General features: G+C 40.8%; 1 protein-coding gene across 4 annotated transcripts in view; it reads right to left on the bottom strand.

Moving 5' to 3' along the window:
* Positions 1-10,422: 10,422 nt before the first annotated feature.
* The window catches only part of lca5 (lebercilin LCA5), an 86,112-nt gene continuing 75,872 nt past the window's right edge, over positions 10,423-20,662 (bottom strand). For all 4 annotated transcript variants that reach the window (XM_080192801.1, XM_080192803.1, XM_080192800.1 and 1 more), the window contains one exon: positions 10,423-13,669. In XM_080192801.1, coding sequence (XP_080048927.1) covers positions 12,927-13,669 — 743 coding nt within the window. In that variant the 3' untranslated portion in view covers positions 10,423-12,926. The remainder of the gene's footprint in view (positions 13,670-20,662) is intronic.

Raw genomic sequence — 20,662 nt, 5'->3', positions numbered from 1 at the left:
AAATGAGTGAAAAAAAAGAAACAGACGCTGGCTTTATGTATTTTTAAAAGCATTATAAAAATGCTCCTTATCTGCAGCCCTTTCACATTATAATTGTGATGGATGGATACATGACTTCAATCCATTGAAAAGAGGGTCCATCATGCAAAAAAGTTTCATAACCACTAAAGAATGTTAAAAATGTACCTGTCATGATCAGCCTTTCAGAGAATTGAAAACGATGCTCACACTATTTACAGCATCAATGAAACATATAATTCAGTCAGTTTTCTGGTCATGGAGTGGCACAATGGCGCAGTGGTTGGCACAGCTGCCTCACAGCACCAGGGACCCAGGATTAATTCCTGGCTTGAGTGACTGTGTGGAGTCTGCACATTCTCCCCATATCTGCGTGGGTTTTCTCTGGGTGCTCCGGTTTCCTCCCACAGTCCAAAAGACGTGCTGGTTAGGTGCATAGGCCATGCTAAATTCTCCCTCAGTGTACCCGAACAAGCACCGGAGTGTAGCGACTAGAGGATTTTCACTGTAACTTCATTGCAGTGTTAATGTAAGCCTACTTATGACGCTAACAAATAAATTTAAATGTACAGAATAGCTTGTAACCCTCCCACAACCCAGCCCCCAATCCCACTGCATCTACTCAATAGCAACATTTTGGAACTTAATGAACCAAATAAGCGAAATCTAAAATAAGAAGGTTTTACTACCCGCTGATCTGAGCTTCTTTAACGATGAACTCCAACAGAAAGGAGTTTCAGGCCATATGTATAACAGGTGACTAACCCAGATTGCACCAGTTTAACTTCTCACTGAATTTTAATGTTACCCTGTTATAATTTACATCTGTGTAACTCAATCCATCTGTTCCTTGAGCGACTGCGTGTTTCAAAGGTGTGTTGTTACAGTAAGGAATTTTACTATAAGTCAATGTGGGTTTTTAAACAGCATTCACCATTGCATAAAGGAAAATATTCAATTTTTATCATTCGGCCGCAGAGAGCAACCCGCTATCCGTTCAACATTGTCCCAAATTCACAACCTAACCTTTAAAAATCAGTCTAATATTTCAACTGCAGCCCTCACATTGGACTTGTTTGTGTGTATTTCTATGTATGCTTCTTTGTAACACAGGGTGAAATCGCCCCAAAATTGAGTGTCAGCTTTGGACCGAAAACCGGTGTGTATCTCTCCAGGTGCATGGCCAAATTTTCATTCCAGGTTTTCTGCTGCTAAATGCGCAGAGAATCTGGGGACGTGGTTTACACTGTCAGTCAGATGGGGCAGGCTCTGCAGAGATCGAGGCACCATCTTTAAAGGGTGCCTTGATCTGTATAAAAAAATGCTCCCCCCACAACCAAAGAACACGGAATGTGATGTATGGACTGTCCCTTTAAGAGTATGTCCCTTTAAGAGAGGTCAGGTGATCCTTGGGCAATTAGCTCTTCCCAGTGTGGAACCCTGTTGAGCAGTCTCAGACCTGGCTGTGAATGAGTGCACACCTCAAATAAAGAACCCTGGGTATTCATGTTACCAATCCTACCTCATGATTCCTTATGCATCCTTGATTTATGAAGTCATACATAACAACTGGCAACAAGGCTGCTTCATGCCCTATGCATTCAGCTGGCATTCTGTTCTGGCAGAGGGAGAGGAGATTGAACATCGCTCCAGACTTTGTATGAATGGTGTTGGATAGGAACTGTAGCGTGATAATCCTGCGAAGAAAGGAGTGTTGGGACTGCCATTTCTTTGTGTTGGACTGTCTGTTCAGGGGAAGGTAGGACTTGCCTGGGAGCCAGCTGAAAACATTCGGGAAACGGGCACTGAGGGGGCTCGGGTTGCCGGCGGCTATCGATGGCAGCAGAAGGAGATTTTGGGCCTAGACTCATATGAAAACTGGCACTGAGGGGACTTGGGCTGCAGTCGGAGATGGGAAAGGAGGGCTAACCACCGTCATTGTGGGAGTGCCACCCTCAATCCTACTTCCAAATGGTATTTAACATAAAGGAGTACTGACTCAGCTTAGACTCAGGCAGTTTTTCACAAGACCTCCTTAAGTCCAGAGGTGATGTTGAGGACTTCTGAAGCTATCATTTGCCAGAAATCATCAGCTTCACCCCAAACGGACAGGATGTTCAGTCTGAGCTCTTGTTTCTCTGGACTATCTGCTTCCATTTTGGTCCATTGTATGTAAATATTTCATTTTAATCCACCAAGAAAAATAGTCAACAATGATGAGGTAGGACTTACTATCGTGCTTGAATTGATCCATTCCCAAATGCTCCCATAGTCTGGTAGGGAGCTGGGTGGGGATAAGGGGCTCCCTCTAGTCTGGTTTGTGCGGAGTCCACAACTAGCAGTTTAAAATCATTTCTTCAATTACTCTTGATATTCCCAGCCAGGAGACTGCAGACTGGGCTCATGCTCTGCACTTTGTGATGTCCAAGTGGCCTAGATGGATTAATTCTCAGATCACTGGTCAGCATGAGACACTAGCAGATCATCAATGTGAAACAGTGTGTTTCTGCTGTTCAAAATACATTTTCATAACATTGCCACTTGGATGCAGCAGTGACCCATCTTGTAGGCAATACTGACAGCTGTAGACCCACTCTTCATCTCACACCTGCTCCTGGTGTATCTGTCAAAGATTGTTGGAGATTAGCAGCAGCAATGTTTTCAGGAAGTGAGACCATGTCTTAGCATTCCAAAATGTCAATCTGGGATCATTAATTTCTCCCAAGAAGCATTGTCAGACTTTGTCTTGCTGTTGCTTATGCATCACTTGTTTGGGATTCTCCATGCATTTCAAAATTTTTGGATTTATACATCTTCCCAAAGTGTCCCAGGTGGTTGCAGGGGAAGCATGGCTCAGTGATCACTGGACACGACCTGTACCTGTGAAGTCTTTGGCACCACAGCGGTGACATGTTCAGCCACCATCTTGTGTTTTATCGGGTTCTGCTTTCCTTGCCCTGGAGTGTCTTTGCCCTTTTATTGCTTAATGAGTAGGGGTATGGTCTGTCCCATATAAAATGGATTGGTTTTGCTGGTGACTTCCACCACCTGATGATTTTTTCCAAAAGTCAAAAGAGTATCATTGTCCACTCTCACAACTATTTGGTCTGTTATGAGCTCCGACCTAAGATCAACATAGTCACGGCCTTCAGTCAATCTGTAATACTAATTTATAAAATTAAATTCATTTATAAGATTAAAGTAGGTGGTAAAAATTTTCATGACCTCTTCAAAGTTATTGGAAGATTCATTTACTCCTCGTCTGTCACTTATGCCATTGGCTATTGGACCTACTGAATATAATGGCGTATTCACTTGTTCAATCTCTTGTTTCTCATTCAAACCAGATGCTCTCATATATTTTAAAACTCTTCTCCGTAATGCCCAATTTGATGCCTGGTTTGGCCCTTTCATTTGCCTTAATTATTCTGGCAGTGCCAATTTACTATCCGTGGCTGTCTTCAGCATGGGAAAATACAACGTTGTTTTTTAAAAATTACGCTGTAGGAATCAATTCTTTTCTCTTTCCGCACAGGTCAGGATTTGGTGAGCTTCGGTTGCAGTTACGGACTATGTTTTAATTCTGCAGAATTTGGTTCTGCAGAAAATCTTTTAAGCCAATCATGCTGACCAGCTAGTTGTTTTGGAAAATCGAATTGAAGCTGATTATTTGCTCTGACTTATCCGTGAATATTTTTTCTGTTTGTGCGCAGTTGTCAATTGTTATGGCACCAACCCTGGATCTGGGCTGTAGCGTTCCTAAAGCTACGATTGTTAAAACAAATGGTCTGCCAGTTCCGCCTGATTACTTGAAAGTTTAATTCAACCTTTTGTTTGCATTTCCTCACCTATTTGCGATTTGGCTAGATTCTTTGACTCTGCTTTTGGTTGGGTCTCAGTACGGACTGTATATGCTCATGTGGAGCCCTCATATGCTGCTCAATGGATCTTCTTCTATCCTTCAGCCTCCATGTCTATAATAGAGCTTCTTAGGCCATTTGCAGTTAGCTTTTCAAGGTCTTCAAAATTAGGTGCACTTCTCTCAGGTCAGACTGCAGATTCTTTACTTCTTCATTGTTAAGGATTTTAGGGTGCTTTACCTGCTGCCACCATGTTGTAAGGTTGAATGTTGTCGATGAAGAGGCCAAGAGGCTTGCATAGCTGAATAATAACTGTCTATTAATACGCACAACTACATATGTACAGGATACAATCCTGACCAACTACTATCTTCATGCCAGACTCCCTCTTTCACGACAATCTACTACTCCCATGTGAATCTCCACATCATATTGTGAGCAGTACTGTTTCTACAGTCCCACTTACAGTCCCAAACACCCTAATTAATATAACAGCTAAACCACGTAGACCACAGCACTTCAGAAAGTGGCTCATCGCCACCTTCTGAAGGGTAACTAGGGGTGGCCAACACATGCTGGCCTTGCATTATCCCATAAAACGAATAAAAGGTCCGCATGCCAGAAGTGGCTTCACTTGACAGCAGTGCACAAAAAAATAGAAGTGTGCGCTGTTCTAATTCACATCACTAGGGGGCAGGGTGTCACCAAAAGTTACTGCCATGAGGGCAGTACAATCCTACAATGACGCATTCAAAAAATCAATTTATGCAAACCTACACATTTGTAATTGAGATTTTACTTTAGAATCACAACAGCTTCATTGTCATAGGATTGTTTACAGTATGGTGATTCAGGGTAACAATAACACACTCTGGGGTAGGTGACAGCGATACCAAGGCATCTGCTCTGAATTTTTAAGACAAGATCCTGGACATCCTTGCACTTGGGTTAGTTTTAGATTTAACTATTGCAATGAATTGAGACTCTGACCTTCCCTGCGTGTAAACGTAAACTCACCCATGTTAAGAACAAAGAACAAAGAAAATTACAGCACAGGAATAGGCCCTTCAGCCCTCCATGCCTGCACCGAACATGCTGCCCGTCTGAACTAAAACCCTCTACCCTTTCGGGGACCATATCCCTCTATTCCCATTCTATTCATGCATTTGTCCAGACAGCCCTTAAGAGTCACCATTGTGTCTGCTTCCACGACATCCCCTGGCAGCGAGTTCCAAACACCCACCACCCTCTGTGTAAAAAAAAAACTTGCCTAGTACATCTCCTTTAAACCTTGCCCCTCGCAAGTTGTCCTAATTGGAACCAAACAATACTTTTCACTGTATGCGAATACATGTGATAATAATAAATCAAATCAAATCAAAAGTGCTGTTCATCTATAACAGATGAAAGTCTGCCATGTGTGACGCTAGGTAAGGGAAGAGAAACCATAGCGAATAACTGTTCATCTCTCACCCGGGCTTGTTGATCTACATTGGCTCCCTGTTGAGCAACATCTTGTCATCATTGTTTCCAAATCACCCTATGGCATTGTCACTTTTCCTTTCTTTATAACCTCCTCAGATCCTACAAACCCCCATATCTCTTTGATCCTCCAATTCTGTTATCTTGAACAAGCCCAATTTTAATTGATCCACCTATGGTAGCCGTGCTTGGAGCCTACGTTTTGGGGTTCCTTCCCTGGAATCTCACTGCCCCTCTGTACTCCTTTAAGATGCTTCTTAAAATTTACCTCTTATACTGCTCAGCGTCACGTTTTGTTTGACGACACTTTCTTAAAGTGCTTTGAGACGTTCTACTACATTAACAGTGCATTATAAATAAAAACTGCTTTTTGAGTTAAGGATGAAGAAGTTAGAGTCCAGAAATAACCTGTGGGGATAGAAGGATTTGGCTTTGGAACATTAGCTGGAAAGCTGATTGAGAGAGATGGTAAATTAAGGAATTCTGCAGAGGTTAAAGACCAACTTGGAATAGTTCTGTATTGCAAATTTCTATGAAATCTTCAATGGAAAATGACTCTGTTAGCCTAGCTTAATTACAGCACATTGGTTAGCCATGGGAAATGCGTAGGGTTATGGGGTAGGGATGGGAGTGTGGGCCTGGGATTGATGCTGTTCTAGAATACCTGTGCAGAATGCTCTCCTTCTGTTGATGTTAGGCTAATGGACCTGCAGTTCACTGCTTGCTCTCTCCCACTTTTCTCAACATTTGCAAAATTCCTATCTAATCAGACCCATCCTGAACACAAGGAATTTTGGAAAATCAAGCTAGCACATCCATGATCTCGGGAGATAACTCAAGTTTTTTTTATTCTTTCAGGGGAGGCGGACATTGTTGGCTAAGCGAGCATTTATTGTCCACCCCTAATTGCCCTCAAGAAGATGGTGTTGAGCTGCATTTTTGAACCTCTCCAGTCTATATGTTGTTGGAACACCCACAGTTCTGTTCAGAAGTTTGAGAATTTTGACACAATGGCAGTGAAGGAATGTCAATATAGTTTCAAAACAGGATGGTGTGTAACTTTCAGAGGAACTTGGAAGTTATGGTGTTCCCATGATTCTGCTGCCTTTGTTCTTCAGGGTAGTAGAGGTTATGGGTTTGGAAGGTACTCTCGAAGGAACCTTGGTGAGTTACTGCAGTGCAACTTGTAAATGCTAATAGTGTAAAGGTTTAAGGTAGTGGATTAGGTGCCAATCAAGCGGGCTGCATTGTCCTCTATGGTGTCAAGTTTCTTGAGTGTTATTGAAGTTGTACTCAGATTTTTTCCAGCAGGTGAACTGCCGGAACTAGGATGTGAAGTTCTCTTCATAGACCTAACAGGTCTTCCCTGCAGGCATTCCCAACTTTTACCAGGGTCTACTCAAAGTCTGGAACAAGATCCCCTCGTGCCACAACTCTCCCCCATCTGTGCTAGTGGCCGTCATCAGGGAGTCACTGCTCAGGAATCTGCACTTCCGCCACCATTTCAGCTGCCTGGCAGAGGTACAGGCTGTGGACGCCGGGGTGACCAGGGTTGGGGATGTGCTGGGTGGTAGAGGAGTGGACTGGATGACACATCATCATTGGCACATCACGTGGCGGTAAGGGGCCAGTCCACAACCAATACCACCCATGACCTCAAAATGATCATGCTCAGATCTGAAAGCACTCTTGATCTCAGGTCTGTCAGCAGTGCACTGTCTGAGTGCACCCCTGCTCAAAGGAAGTTCACATTGGCCACAAGCCCCAAACCCCCCCAGAGAGCTGGAGACCCACAGCCCGAGTCACCTTGTGGAAATGCCCTCAGTGCCCTATCATGCGGCACAGAGGGGTTTCCTGTATGGGCTGCTGCTGCACACCCTTCACTTCCTCACCCCCGTTCGTCGTTCAGAAATACCTTGGTGTGCCTTGTTGCTGTCTGGTGGCAGAGGTCCCCAGTGGAAGTCCCTTTACAGTGGAATCCTCTCACTTAACACTGGGGACCAGGGGTGGATGTTGCACTCAGCAGTTCTACAAAACCGTAGGATGCATCAATTCATTGACTCTCAAGATACCTGTCCCTTTTTGCACTCTTGTGGAGTCCATGCTTATGTAGGTTGTTTTAAAGTGTAATCTCTTTTCGGATAAAGAATATTTTGTTGCAGTTTTGTTTGCACCTCAGCCCCATGTCCTTGATCCACAAGCACCCGTTGTGAAAAGGGGTGGGGAAGGAGCAACACCTCCTTGTGAACTTGCTCCTACACCTGGTCAAACTTATTATCGACAAGCTCAGGCAATGGGTGACTTAGAGAGTCATAGAATCCCGACAGAGCAGAAGGAGGCTATTCAGCCCATCTAGCCTACACCGACCATATTCCCACCAAGGCCTTATCCCCATAATCCCACAAATTTACCCTGCTAATCCTCCTAACACTAAGGGGCAATTTAGCATGTCCAATTAATATAATCTACACATCTCTGGACTGTAGGAGGAAACCAGAGGACCCAGAGAAAGCCTATGCAGACATGGAGAGAACATACAAACTCTATGCAGTCACATGAGGCTGGAATTGAACCTGGGTCCCTGGTGCTGTGAGGCAGCTGTACTAAAGACTGTGTCACTGTGCCACCCATGTTTGACCCGACTATCTGGCCCTCTTCCAAGTGTACAATCTCAACTGGGTATCCCTGGAGAGGGAGAATGCAGTGTCCACAAGCAACCTTGAGGCTTTCCACGATCATTGGAAACCGCAGGGACTGGGGTGCGTTATTGACCCATTTGATCATCTTTTAGTTTAATAATTTAAGTTTCATTTGTGATTTGTTTAGAGAAATATCCCTTTAAGGAGCTTCCCCTTTTACTTTGTCCCTCACTTTGTTTAATTGTATTTCAACAAAAGTGGTTGGAACTGCACTCATCTGGCCAAATGGCATGCATTCCATCATACTCTTGACTCATGCCTTGTAGATGGTGGGCAGGCTTTGGGATATCAGGAGCTGAGTTATTCACTACAGGTTTCCAGGCAAAGGACCTGCTCACCACCATGATATTTATAGGCTGGTTCTGTTCAAATTCTGGTCAGTAGTAATGACTAGGATGTCGATAGTGGAGTATTCAGTGATGGTAATACTATTGAATGTTGGGGGTGGGCGGAGGTAGTTAGATTCTCTTTTGCTGAAGATGGATCATTAACTGTCATGTGTGGCACTTCTATTACTTGCCACATATCAGTCTAAATCTGGATAGTGTCCAAGCCTTGTTACACTTGGACACAAACCTCTCCAGTATCTTAGGAGTCACGAATGCTGCTGAACATTGTGCGATCTTCTGTGAACATCCATGTTTCTGATCTCATGATGGAGGAAAGATTGTTGATGAAGCAGCTGAGGATTGTTGGGTGTAGGACACTGCCTTGAGGAAACCCAGCAACAATGTCCCAGGACCAAGACTGCACCACAATTCAATATGATACAGAAGGCTGAGGTGGTGAGAAAAAGTGCCCATTAAAGATCAGAATGAGTGAATGGCAGAAAGAGATGCAGATTGTTAAAAGACTGAATGAGGAGTGTGGCAGTTCCCCTGAAAGGAAGGGGGGGGGGAAACGCGCAGGCAAGGAGGAGAGCTGGAATGGAAAGTGGAAAAATGGAGGTGAGAAATAAGGTTGATAAAATGGATGAATGGGATGAAACAATGAATAAAATAAATGGAAGAGGTGAAGGTGTACGAGAGAGTTCATGCTCTGAAGTGGTTGAACTACCTGCACCGACCACAATCCCAGGATTGATGGGCTGAATGGCCTCCTTCTGAACTATGTGGATTCCATAACTCAATGTTCAGTCCAGAAGGTTGTAAAGTGTCCAATTGGAAGATGAGGTGCTGTTCATCCAATTTGTGTTGGGGTTCGCTGGAACATTGCAAAAAGCAAAGGACAGGCATGTGGCCAGGAGAGCAGGGTGGTATGTTGAAGTGGCAAGCAACAGGAAGGTCTGGGTCCTACTTGAGGATGGACCAAAGGTGTTCAGCAAAACAATCACCCAGTCTACGTTTGGTCTCTCTGATGTAGAGTAGACCACATCTTGAACAACGAATGCACTACATCAGATTGGAGGAAGTACAATGGAGTCGTTTGTTAGACCACTGAGGGGCAGTTAAGAGTCAACCACATCTCTCTGGGACTGGAGTCACACATAGGCCAAACCAGGTAAAAATGGCAGATTTTCTTTTCCTAAAGAACATTAATGTATTTGTAAAAACCCATCTGGTTCACTAATGGTCAACATTAGATGAGTTTTTAATTCCTAATGTATTAATTGGATTTAAATTACACATGTTGCCATGGTAGGATTTGAATCCTTGTCCCCACAGCTTTAGCCTGCATCCTCAGGATGAGGAGTTCAGTGACATTACCATTATGCCTCCAACCTAAATGCTCTTGAACTGAACATTTTAGAGGACAGTTAGAAGTCAACCACATCGCTGTGGATCTGGACTCACATGTAGGCTAGACTGGGTAAAGACAGCAGATTTCCATCCCTAAAGGAAGGAAATATATGGGTCTTTAAAACAATTAAGATCATTTTATGGTCACCATTAATGAGATTGGCTTTATATTCCAGGTTAATTGAATCTAAATTCCACCAGCTGCCACATTGGGATTTGAATCTGATTTTTCAGAGCATTAGCTTACGCCTCTGGATTACTAGCCCAGTGACATTTCCATATGTTACCATCTCTCCATGTTACCATCAGGTCCCAGGAATTTGTTAGATTTTAGACCCTTACATCTTTTTTTGCTGATATTAATTTCCTCACTCTTTTGAGCTCCGAGGGTTACCATCTATTTCTGGTGTAACAGTAGTAACAGAAGTAACTGAGACAACCACAATGAATTTTGACTCTTGATCAACAGTGAAGGAAGAATGAATGGATTTTGCGTATGTTAAACCTTTCAGTATTGAACTTGCCAGCAACTTTCACCCAGGGAGATAGCAATTTTGTGCTTAGAACATGTTAAATTACAATAACTAATAAAGTCAACTAGAGCAATAAATCAGGCAAAACAAATTATATAGTGGATGCACAATTAAAATTTACTTTCAAAATCATATAACTTGTAGCATTATACTTAGGTAAGCAAGAATTAAATGATTTAAAATAGTATAAAAATACACTGTAGCAATAAATAAGCTTTTAAGACTACTTGACATTCTTTGGAAATTGTGCATCAATATACACAATAATTTAACAAGTTGTTTTTGAACTGTGTCTACTGTTAAGAGCTAATTGACAGTGCCTTAAGATAAAATGATTTAGCTGTTAAACAGACCAATTTTGCACTGTATTTTTCAACGATTACAAGAAAAAAATGAAATGAATATTTAATCTAATAGATTATCACATTTGCGAATAATTATTCTACAAAAATACCAGTTGCTAAAATAATAGAACTAACAAGTTCCCTCAAGACAATTATGGCTTGCTATGCTGTTGCCAACCTTGATGGCAAGTGCTACACAGCATGATTTAAAATTAACAGGTAAGTTAAAATCTTTTTCACTTTTACACATAAAATCTTTACTCGATGGCATATCACATGACAGATGCACATTAATTGCTCCAGAAAAGTTATTTTATCAAATGCATTAATCCAATCAAAAAACAAGTCAAATACTTTAAGGAGGTCAATGCATTTACACTGCAATTTGCTCTACTCTTGGCCTTTATTGTTTGTTTTGCGAGTTCAGTCCAAATAGCAATGATCTTTTTCTTCAATGCAATATTGGCATTAAGTATTTTCCCTAATGTTTAGTCATTTCAGAAGGCATACTGGGGTACATTTTTTATAGATCACCTGAGCATACCAGATAGTAACAAAATAGTTGGAGCACAGGCCTGTAAAATAACCCGCCTTTATTTTCCTTCTAAATGAATTAATAGTGCAATCCTGTTCAATTATACACAGAGTCAGGGAAAAAAACCCTATTGCATACTATACATAAGTAATTCAAATTTTTGAAATGGTCATTGAACTTCAGATATGCAACTGATTGGAGGTTAATTCCATTTTGAGAATTCACTGTCAAAACTATCCAGACATTTATATCTGAGACATGCAAGGTGCATTGGAGCAGTCTGCTTTGTCGATTGTTTCTACACAGTAACTGAAAATTTTAGACAAGACTTTTTTTTGTTGAACTCAGTCCCCAGTCCTAGTGTTGGAGACTTGCATTGGGAGCCAGACTTTGGGAAATGATCTGACTTATGCTCCCAATGCTGCATTCCCGACTTTTAAAAGTTGGAGTTTGGCCATAAGACTTTAGTCCCCAGGAGTTACAGTCAGGTAGGAGTCAACAATGCCAGTAATGATAGCGTGGAATTGGCGAGTCAGGTTTGTCAGAAGGCCCACTTTGTCACTGGGGCAAAGTTCCAGTTCTATATATATGGTTGTTAGGCCTCAGTCCTCAATCCACCTACCCAACCCCCATCACATCCTCTATGCCATCCCATCTCCCCTTCTAATATTCCTATGCATCCTCTATATGCACTCTTCCAGTATCCATTAGTTACACCCACTATGTGCGGAACTAACAAGGCACATCATTCCACTAGTAAATAACTGAAAAGCTCCAGAAACTGATAAAATAAGCAATCAGGCTTTGAAAATTTCATTTGACAATAAGTGCTCATCTTACAACCTTATAAAAGTGTCAACAAAGCACTGCCTACAGGGCTTAATGTATTAGTCAATCTTGGAGCTCAGCCAAGCATTCATCATAGATATGTTTTTCCAGATGGCCTCATTAAGGATGCTTGGCTGAGCCCCTAAACTGAGTATTACATTCAGCCCTGTAGGCAGTTCTTACACAGCTACAAAGGAGATTGACTGGTTGACACTTTTGAGGTTGTTTTTCTTTTTGAAGTGGTTTTTCAATGCCTGTTAGTTTATTTGGACAAGATTAGGAGATATTAGAAGGACCTGTGCTTTTTTCTATAAATGTGTGTTTGATTTTTATTTTTGAGGTCAAAAGAGGAACACTCATTTTGGAGGAACACGAAGATGTTGATAAGACCAACATTACATGTACTTATTTGACAGGTCAAACAGAAGAATTGGAGGATTTAGTTGGATCGCTATCAAATCCAACAGACCTCTGCTGGATTTGATATTGATCAAATAACAAATATAAAAAGGGAAGATTAGCACAAGTGTCACTCTTCCAGACAGGAAGAAGAAAATAATGTAGAAGCACTTATTTTTCAAATGAAGTTGGTGAGCAATTCATTAGTATGGAAGGGGGTAAAGGCAATGAAGACTCAAAAATGGAGAAATGCACCTTCAAGCAGCAAATATCTTATAAATCATTAATTTTAGAATTTGTAGATAAGAGACAAATACTTTGTATTGATAAAATGAATGTCTTACATTCCCACTTGTAACAAACATAGTGAAATGAATCAGTGAGGTTGCTCATATTTTGGGAAGATTTAAGTTACGTGAATTTGAACATTTTGATAATATCTTTCACGAGAATGCTCCAGTTCGTAAATTCATCTGTGTAACTTTTGTTTCACAATACTACCTCTTCTATTTCATCCTCGAGTGAATCAATTGCTTTTACTGCTGGCTTAATTGAGGTGTACTTGGAGCTGATGATGCCATCACTCAAGATGGAATCACCATTATCATTTTTCTTTATGGGTATGCTTGTTTTTTCCCAAGGAAAAGGATTGTTATCCCATTTAGATTTGTCTACAGCAGGAGATATTGCAAACTTCTCTTCCTTAGAGGCAAAGCCAGTTGCTGCTCCAGAACCGAACAACTGATCCATCAAATTAGACTTTCTGTCTTTAAATCGGAGGTCGTGATGGCCATTCATCTGTTCCTCTTTGCCATTGCCTTTTTGCTCGATTAATCCAGATCTCCCAATTCCTTTTCCAAAAGATGGTGCGTACGTACCAAAGCTCAGCTCATCACTGAAATCTGTGGTCCTGGTACTTCTGCGACCATAACCTTCTGTTGGTGTATTCTCAAGTGATTTGAGAAAGTCATTGGTCTTTTGCAATCTTTCTGGGGAATCACGGCTTTTCAACATTTCTGTAGAAAGTGGGGACAACATGTTGTCGTGCGGTGAGAACAAGGAACTTCCATTAGCCTCTTCGTCAATCTCTCGCATCTTTGCCAACAGGATATCTTTCTTGCGTCTCTCATCTACTTTTGCCACGTTTTGGTGCTCATCCTCTCCTGCACTGGTTTCTTTTTCTCTCCTGTCTTTCTCCTCTCTTTTTCTTTCCAGCCCTTCGTGTTCCCATTCTGCAAATGCATAAGACAGTTAAGCTGATTATATTAATTCCAGGATTCAGAAAAACAAACAACAGCAACTGTGATGTCAGTGTATCTTTAAGAGTTTTTAAAAATCATGTTCTCTGTAGCTCATAGCCTTAGCTGATGTCATTGTTGCTGACTGTCTACGAGAATCCTTTTATTGCTCCTTAAGTGGCTTAAATGGGGGCTGTTTATTTTTATTCTCAATTGTTTTATGGCCCTGCATGGTTGGGAAGGAGGACATGGGTTCAGGTCAGGCTTTTTTTCTACAGAATTCAATGTTTCATTTTCTGTTTTTGGCTGGTAGCAGCGTTTAGTTTAGAAGGTAGCGGACATCAGACTGAAAGCAGTGTCTCTCTCTTTCCCTGGGTTTTGGAAGTTCTGCTGAAGAAAGGCTTCTTGCCTACTTGCAGTAGAACATCTGTTGTTGGTGGTTTGACTGGAGTATACCTGGGATTCCAGGAAGCTGTTCTGACTGTAAACTGTTCTAAGTGTGTCAAGCAGACCATTAGAACGTGTAAGACTGAGAGTTTTCAGTTCTCCCAACTAAAGGACTCAATTCCAGTGCCACGTGAGCATTAGACTTTGCTATGTTGAACTTGTTTAAAGGATTTTACCTATGGAAGGTTTGATTTTGACTGGAGCATCTTAAGATATATTTGTAATGGTTATACATCATTGAGGTCGTTTTGTTTTTGTTTGTAATTGATAAAAGTTATTGCTCATTTTCTTTCCATACATGTTAACTAGATTCTAAATTAAACTCCGTTTGACAAAAGCTCCCTAGTGGGTTATTTGAATCAGATGAGATGAAACATGTCATGTTTATCCTAGCCAAATTCAAGATGCAAAATTTATGATCCATACAGGCTCCACAAAACACTTTGGAGTTTCTGAGGTAAACTATAATAGCAACCTTATTCATATAAATTATATTTGCAAAATTAAACAGAAGAAAATAAAGGCCAACACTTATAAAGGACCTTTTGTAACCCCAGGATGTCCCAAAGTTTCACAGTTAATAAAATATTTTTAAAGTATTTTTGCAATCACTGCTGTAATGTACGAAATGCAGCTGCTATTAGTGCACAGCAAGCTCTCTCAAACAACAATCAAATAACTAACCAGATTATCATCTTTTAGATGTTGAGGGAGAAATGTCAAATCAATGAAGCTCAGATGATCACAATTTGGCGACTGTGCTGTGACAATCCTTATAAAGAGCTCTGAAATTAGTTTCACTCTTCTGCACTTCTCTTAGAGCCCAGCAGTGTTTTTCCTTTTAAGTTTATACCCATCTTTTTTTCCAAAGTTACTATCCACCACCTTTCCAAAAGATGTATTTCTGATCATAACCATTTAATGCAAAAAATATTCACCTCCCCTTGTTTGTCAGTCACTTTAAATCCATACATTTCTTTTCAGTGAAAATAGTTTCAATAAACTGTATCCAAGTTCTTCATCATTTTGCTTCTGCTCTTAGTCTTCTCTGTTTTAAAGAGAACAATCTCTGCTTCACTAGTCCCTTCACATTACTGAATACCCTCAGACCCTGTATCAATCTAGTAAACCTCTTTGCACCCTTTCCAAGACCTTGGCATTTTCCTAAAGTGTGGTGCCCAGAATTGAATACAATACTCTAGTTGAAGTCTAAACAATATTTTGTAAAGGTTTACCTTAACTTTGCTGTTTTCATATTTAATGGCTCTTATTTATAAAGCCAAGAATCCTGTTGCATTTGTAAATAGCCAAGCTGCCAAGGTTTCTGTATGCGAACGTCCATGTACCTCTATTCCTGCAGTTCCTTTAAAAGTGTACCATTTTGTTCATATTGCCTCTTCTCATTTTTCCTTCCACTTCACATTGCTTTGCATTAAATATAATTTTATAAACATGTCTACTTATTTAACCAGTCTGTCTTCCTGAAATATGATACTACGCACCTCCTGTTTGCTACATTCCCAAATGTTGTGCCATCTGCTAGTTATGGCTAGTCCAAAACTGGCACTTGGGGACATTACTGTATTCTTTCCTTTGTGGAGATGCTGACGTTGGACTGGGGTGGGCATATTTGGAAGCCTCACAACACCAGGTTAAAGTCCAATAGGTTAATTTGGTATCACGAGCTTTTGGAGTGCTACTCCTTTATCAGGTGATGATCACCTGATGAAGGAACAGTGCTCTGAAAGCTCGTGATACCAAATAAACCTGTTGGACTTTAACCTGGTGTTGTGAGATGACTTCTTCCTTTTATTCACAGACTCTAATGTCTGTCCTTTTAGTCCAACATTTCAATATGACAAGTCTACTTTGTGCCATATTTTTCAGGTCTGGGCACGAGAAGAACTTTCTTGCTCTTCTTTGAATATTGCTCTAGGGTCTTTTACATTCACCTGAAAGGGCAAAGAGTGTTTTGGTTTAACGGCTTATCCTAAAGATGGCAAATCTGAGTTCAAAGCTCCTTCAGTACAGCACTGAAGTATCTGTTAGATTGTTACTCAAGTCTTTGGAAGAGGGCTTGAACCCACAATGTTCAGATTCAAAGGTGAGAGTGCTACTAACAGGGCTATCTTTCATTTATACAGTTTACTGCTTCAAACTTTATTTTAAAAATTTCTCTTTGTATCTTACTAAAAGGTCAGTCAAAAATGACAGATGCAATAAAATATAGTAATAGTAGAGAACAAAAACAAACTTGTATTTTAAACAATTACTTTAACAACACGGTAATCAATTTTCAATATTGTCACAATACCATTGTTTATACATTGGAAAAGATTAAAGCATAAAGTTACCATCTATCATGATCCAAATATTGGGCTATGAACATTATATGAGATAAAATAGTAGAACATTAGTTTATTTTCAATAAAGCAAGAACTTTTGACCTTCTCTGGATTAATTTTAACAGGAGACCAGCTCTGTCTGTCCCATGAGGTAAGAGAGACAAGAATGATAAGGAATTATTTCCATGTGTTTACCCATTTCCAGTTTTGGAATGGCACTGGCAGAGGCCTAGGCACAGATTACCTGTTGTGCTCTTGGGTTGGAGGAGTGTAAAAAGGGAGAGAAAAACTATCCTAGAAATATTGGAGAACAAGACAGTGCTGAGCGGCATGCTTTTATAAAAAATGATCCAAAAACTAGTGTGACAATAATGTTTAGCTTATAGTCCTCTTCTTATTAACTTAATTAAGTTTAAGGTTAAGTAAATTCTACAAACTTGGGCAGGTACACAATTCAATTTTTATTTCCACAGGGGTAAAGTTCTTCCATCCTGGACTGTGTTCCATGGTGGGAGCCTAGACAGGGAGAGCTTCCTGATGCGGAGGCTGACAAGACACTGTGCCAAATCCTGCAGCCCCACAGGATGCACCTGGGGTTTAGCGCCATATTTCGTGGCATACCTGCTTCCACATGTCACACTATCATATCTCAGTGCCATATTTAAAAGGCTCCCAATATCAATCACCACATTGAAGAAAGGAGGTGGACCTCCTCAATGATACTGAAAGTGGAAGATGCTCCAATTGATACTCTTCATCAACCACCCTTCCCCTCTGGCGGGTCTCCATCCCGAACTCCGGAGGAAGTCCTGAATTCTGCATTTCACATTACTACAAAAGTGTTCTGGGCCAGCATGTTTCCCTGCTGGCTGCAGAGTATCACAGTAAAAAGTCTGACAACACCAGGTTTTAGTCCAACCGATTTATTTGATAATAGACTCACAAGCTTTCGGGGTTAGTCCCTTTGTCAGGTGAATGGAGAGTTCTGGCCTCAGACAGAGCATATAAAGCACAGACAGTTTAGAGATTACTGATTAGAATGTGAATCCTTACACCTAACCTGCTGTTCTGCTTTCTTGCATCTCTGTAAAAACTTGATGTCTATGTCGATACGCGCAATGTTCTTGGAGATCCTCTCCACTTGGATCCGGCAGTTTGCGGTGTTGATAGTAGTCATGATGTGGGTATGCCGGCGTTGGACTGGCGTAAACACAGTAAAAAGTCTGACAACACCAGGTTTTAGTCCAACCGATTTATTTGATAATAGACTCACAGTGGAGAGGATCTCCTAGAAGATTGCGCATATCGACACAGACATCAAGTTTTTACAGAGATGCAAGAAAGCAGAACAGCAGATTAGGTGTAAGGATTCGCATTCTAATCAGTAATCTCTAAACTGTCTGTGCTTTATATGCTCTGTCTGAGGCCAGAACTCTCCATTCACCTGACGAAGGAACTAACCCCGAAAGCTTGAGAGTCTATTATCAAATAAATCGGTTGGACTAAAACCTGGTGTTGTCAGACTTTTTACTGTGTTTATGCCAGTCCAACACCGGCATACCCACATCATGACTACTATCGACACCGCAAACTGCCGGATCCAAGTGGAGAGGATCTCCAAGAAGATTGCGCATATCGACATAGACATCAAGTTTTTACAGAGATGCAAGAAAGCAGAACAGCAGGTTAGGTGTAAGGATTCACATTCTAATCAGTAATCTCTAAACTGTCTGTGCTTTATATGCTCTGTCTGAGGCCAGAACTCTCCATTTACCTGACGAAGGGACTAACCCCGAAAGCTTGTGAGTCTATTATCAAATAAATCGGTTGGACTAAAACCTGGTGTTGTCAGACTTTTTACTGTGTTTACGCCAGTCCAACGCCGGCATACCCACATCATGCAGAGTATCAGGCAGGGGTGGAGGTGGGGGCTATTCCGACAGTGCCTTCGTTCGCATCTAATTAGCAGGACGCAAATACATTTCATGCAAGCCACCAGCAGGTTTCCTGATCTGCCATGGAGGGCATCAGCAGAAGATGCTCTGGGAAATTCATGCCAGCATAACAGCAATTTTTGGGTCTCCCACTGAATTCTCCACCCCGTGCCCGACACTGAACCTGCTGGCAGGGGCCTGGGAGAATTCCACCCAGAACGTGTGTGAGGCTGACTAGGCCAGCATTTAGTGCCCACGGCTAATTTCCTTTTGAGGAGTTGTAGTCAGAGATGTGCAGCCCTGCTGCTTGTTTTGCAAAAACAGCAACGCTATATCTGGCTTCTCAGTCAAATGTATCAAACAGTGGGAAATTTCTGTGCTTGTACTGTAGATGGGAAGTAATCTCGCCCCGAACATTAAGTCAAATCATATCATGTCCAGTACCCTTTTAGGGTCATGATTAACTGCTAATTACTTCAAATCAACATTTCAGGACTGAAAAAGAACAAGCGTGGAGTCTCATTCCTGCAAGTATTGATTACTGATGGAGATTTAATTAAAAAAACCTTTTCATCGTCTCTTTTTTGCTCTCAGGTTACGGAGTAAGCCATTTAGGACTGGGATGAGGAGATTCACTCAGAAGGTGCTGAAACTGTGGAATTCTCTATCACAAAAGGCCATGGAGGCCACATCCCTAAATATATTTAAAAAGAAAATATAGATTTCTAGACTCTAAAGATGTCAAGGCCTGTGGGGAGAGGTTGGAGTAAGGTATTGAGATAGAGAATCAGTAATGATCACGCTGACTGGTGGAAATGAGCTCAAAGAACCAAATGGCTTGTATGTTTCCATCTTTTAAATCTTTCCTTTTGCTCTATATCTGATTCATCATTGAATTCAAGATCCTAACTTACATTTCCTTGATTCAGACTTTGTACTGTTCATTTCACAATACTTCAATTTGATTAGTTGCTCGCCCAGTTCACTTTCAGCACCCTGTAAAGGTTGTCCCGCATTGTTTTCATCTTTCACTACTAGCAACTTGCCATGTGAAATATCATGAAGAAATAAACAGGCAGCAAATCAAAGTAAGAGTGGGCCTGGGTAACTAGTCAAGTTTTGGCTTTGTAAGTCTTGTTCCATAGTGGCAACCATTCAAATTACATCATTTTTACTGGAAATAGTTATCTATAATTGAACGTCAGTTGTAACGACATGAAATAACCTATTGTTTGTATATTGAAATTCAAGAACATGATTTTGGCAACATTTGGACTACTTGCTAGCTAGCTTAAAACAACCAGTTACTTGTTTTGAAATTTATTATTCTGATTAAGGTCTGCAATGTCCATTCATAATCTCAATTTATCCGTTTACTTTGAGCTTTCAAAAGAAAAAGCCACAAACTAAAATCAGTAAATTCTTAATAGTGGAACTTATTTCTGGCAAGATTTCTACTGACAAAGACATGCCAACATGCAGAAAGATGCCAAACATTCTCGAAGTTTTTCTGTTGGGGGGGAATGGTAGGAGAAATACCAGCTTCTCAATCTTAACTAGAATTATACATTACGTAACTTAATTGTGGGTGGGAACGAAAGCTTTAGAATTTTTATTTTTGGAAAGGTTAAATTTGAAGTCTGATAAGCAAGTACACTTAATTCACTATGTGGGAGGAAAAAGCAGAGAATTTTAATGGCATATATGATGCACAGAAACATAAAAAATGTCTTCCTGTGCCTACTCATTTTTAAAAATATTTTTAAGACAAAAGATCTATTTGTAGAACAATGAAATAAATCCGAACAGAATTAGTGTTTTGATCTGCTTCATTTTATAGGATGAGTGGAGCTACACTGAGGAAACATGGGACATGCGAGCAGCTGACAAAAAATAGAGATTGGCAAACTTCCAGGATGTGTTCAGCTTTGTTTTCCTAAGAAAACTAGAATCCCTCCTGCTTCCAATGTGAGAACTCTGGAAATGCATCTTGAGGTAAATGTGACTGTTATAGACAGCAGCTGTCAGGTTTCCACAATTCAGATATGCAGCTAAATATGTATGTTTAATAATAGCACTATTTAACAATGTCAATTATTAGCATGTGGCATGATTGAATGTTGAGAATTAACTTGTTACTTCCTGGTCAGTCTTATTATTGAGAGGAGCAGATAACTATCACATTCTGGTGACTGTGTAAGTCATTATGGGCAAGTCATTTTTACACCTCTAGTTAGTTTAGTTTATTAGTCACAAGTAGG

Source organism: Carcharhinus amblyrhynchos, chromosome 7, assembly GCF_965287045.1.
Source record: "Carcharhinus amblyrhynchos chromosome 7, sCarAmb.v2.hapA, whole genome shotgun sequence".
Lineage (NCBI taxonomy): Eukaryota > Metazoa > Chordata > Chondrichthyes > Carcharhiniformes > Carcharhinidae > Carcharhinus > Carcharhinus amblyrhynchos.
The sequence above is the reverse complement of the archived record's forward strand: the minus strand, read 5'-3'. Positions and strand labels throughout refer to the sequence as shown.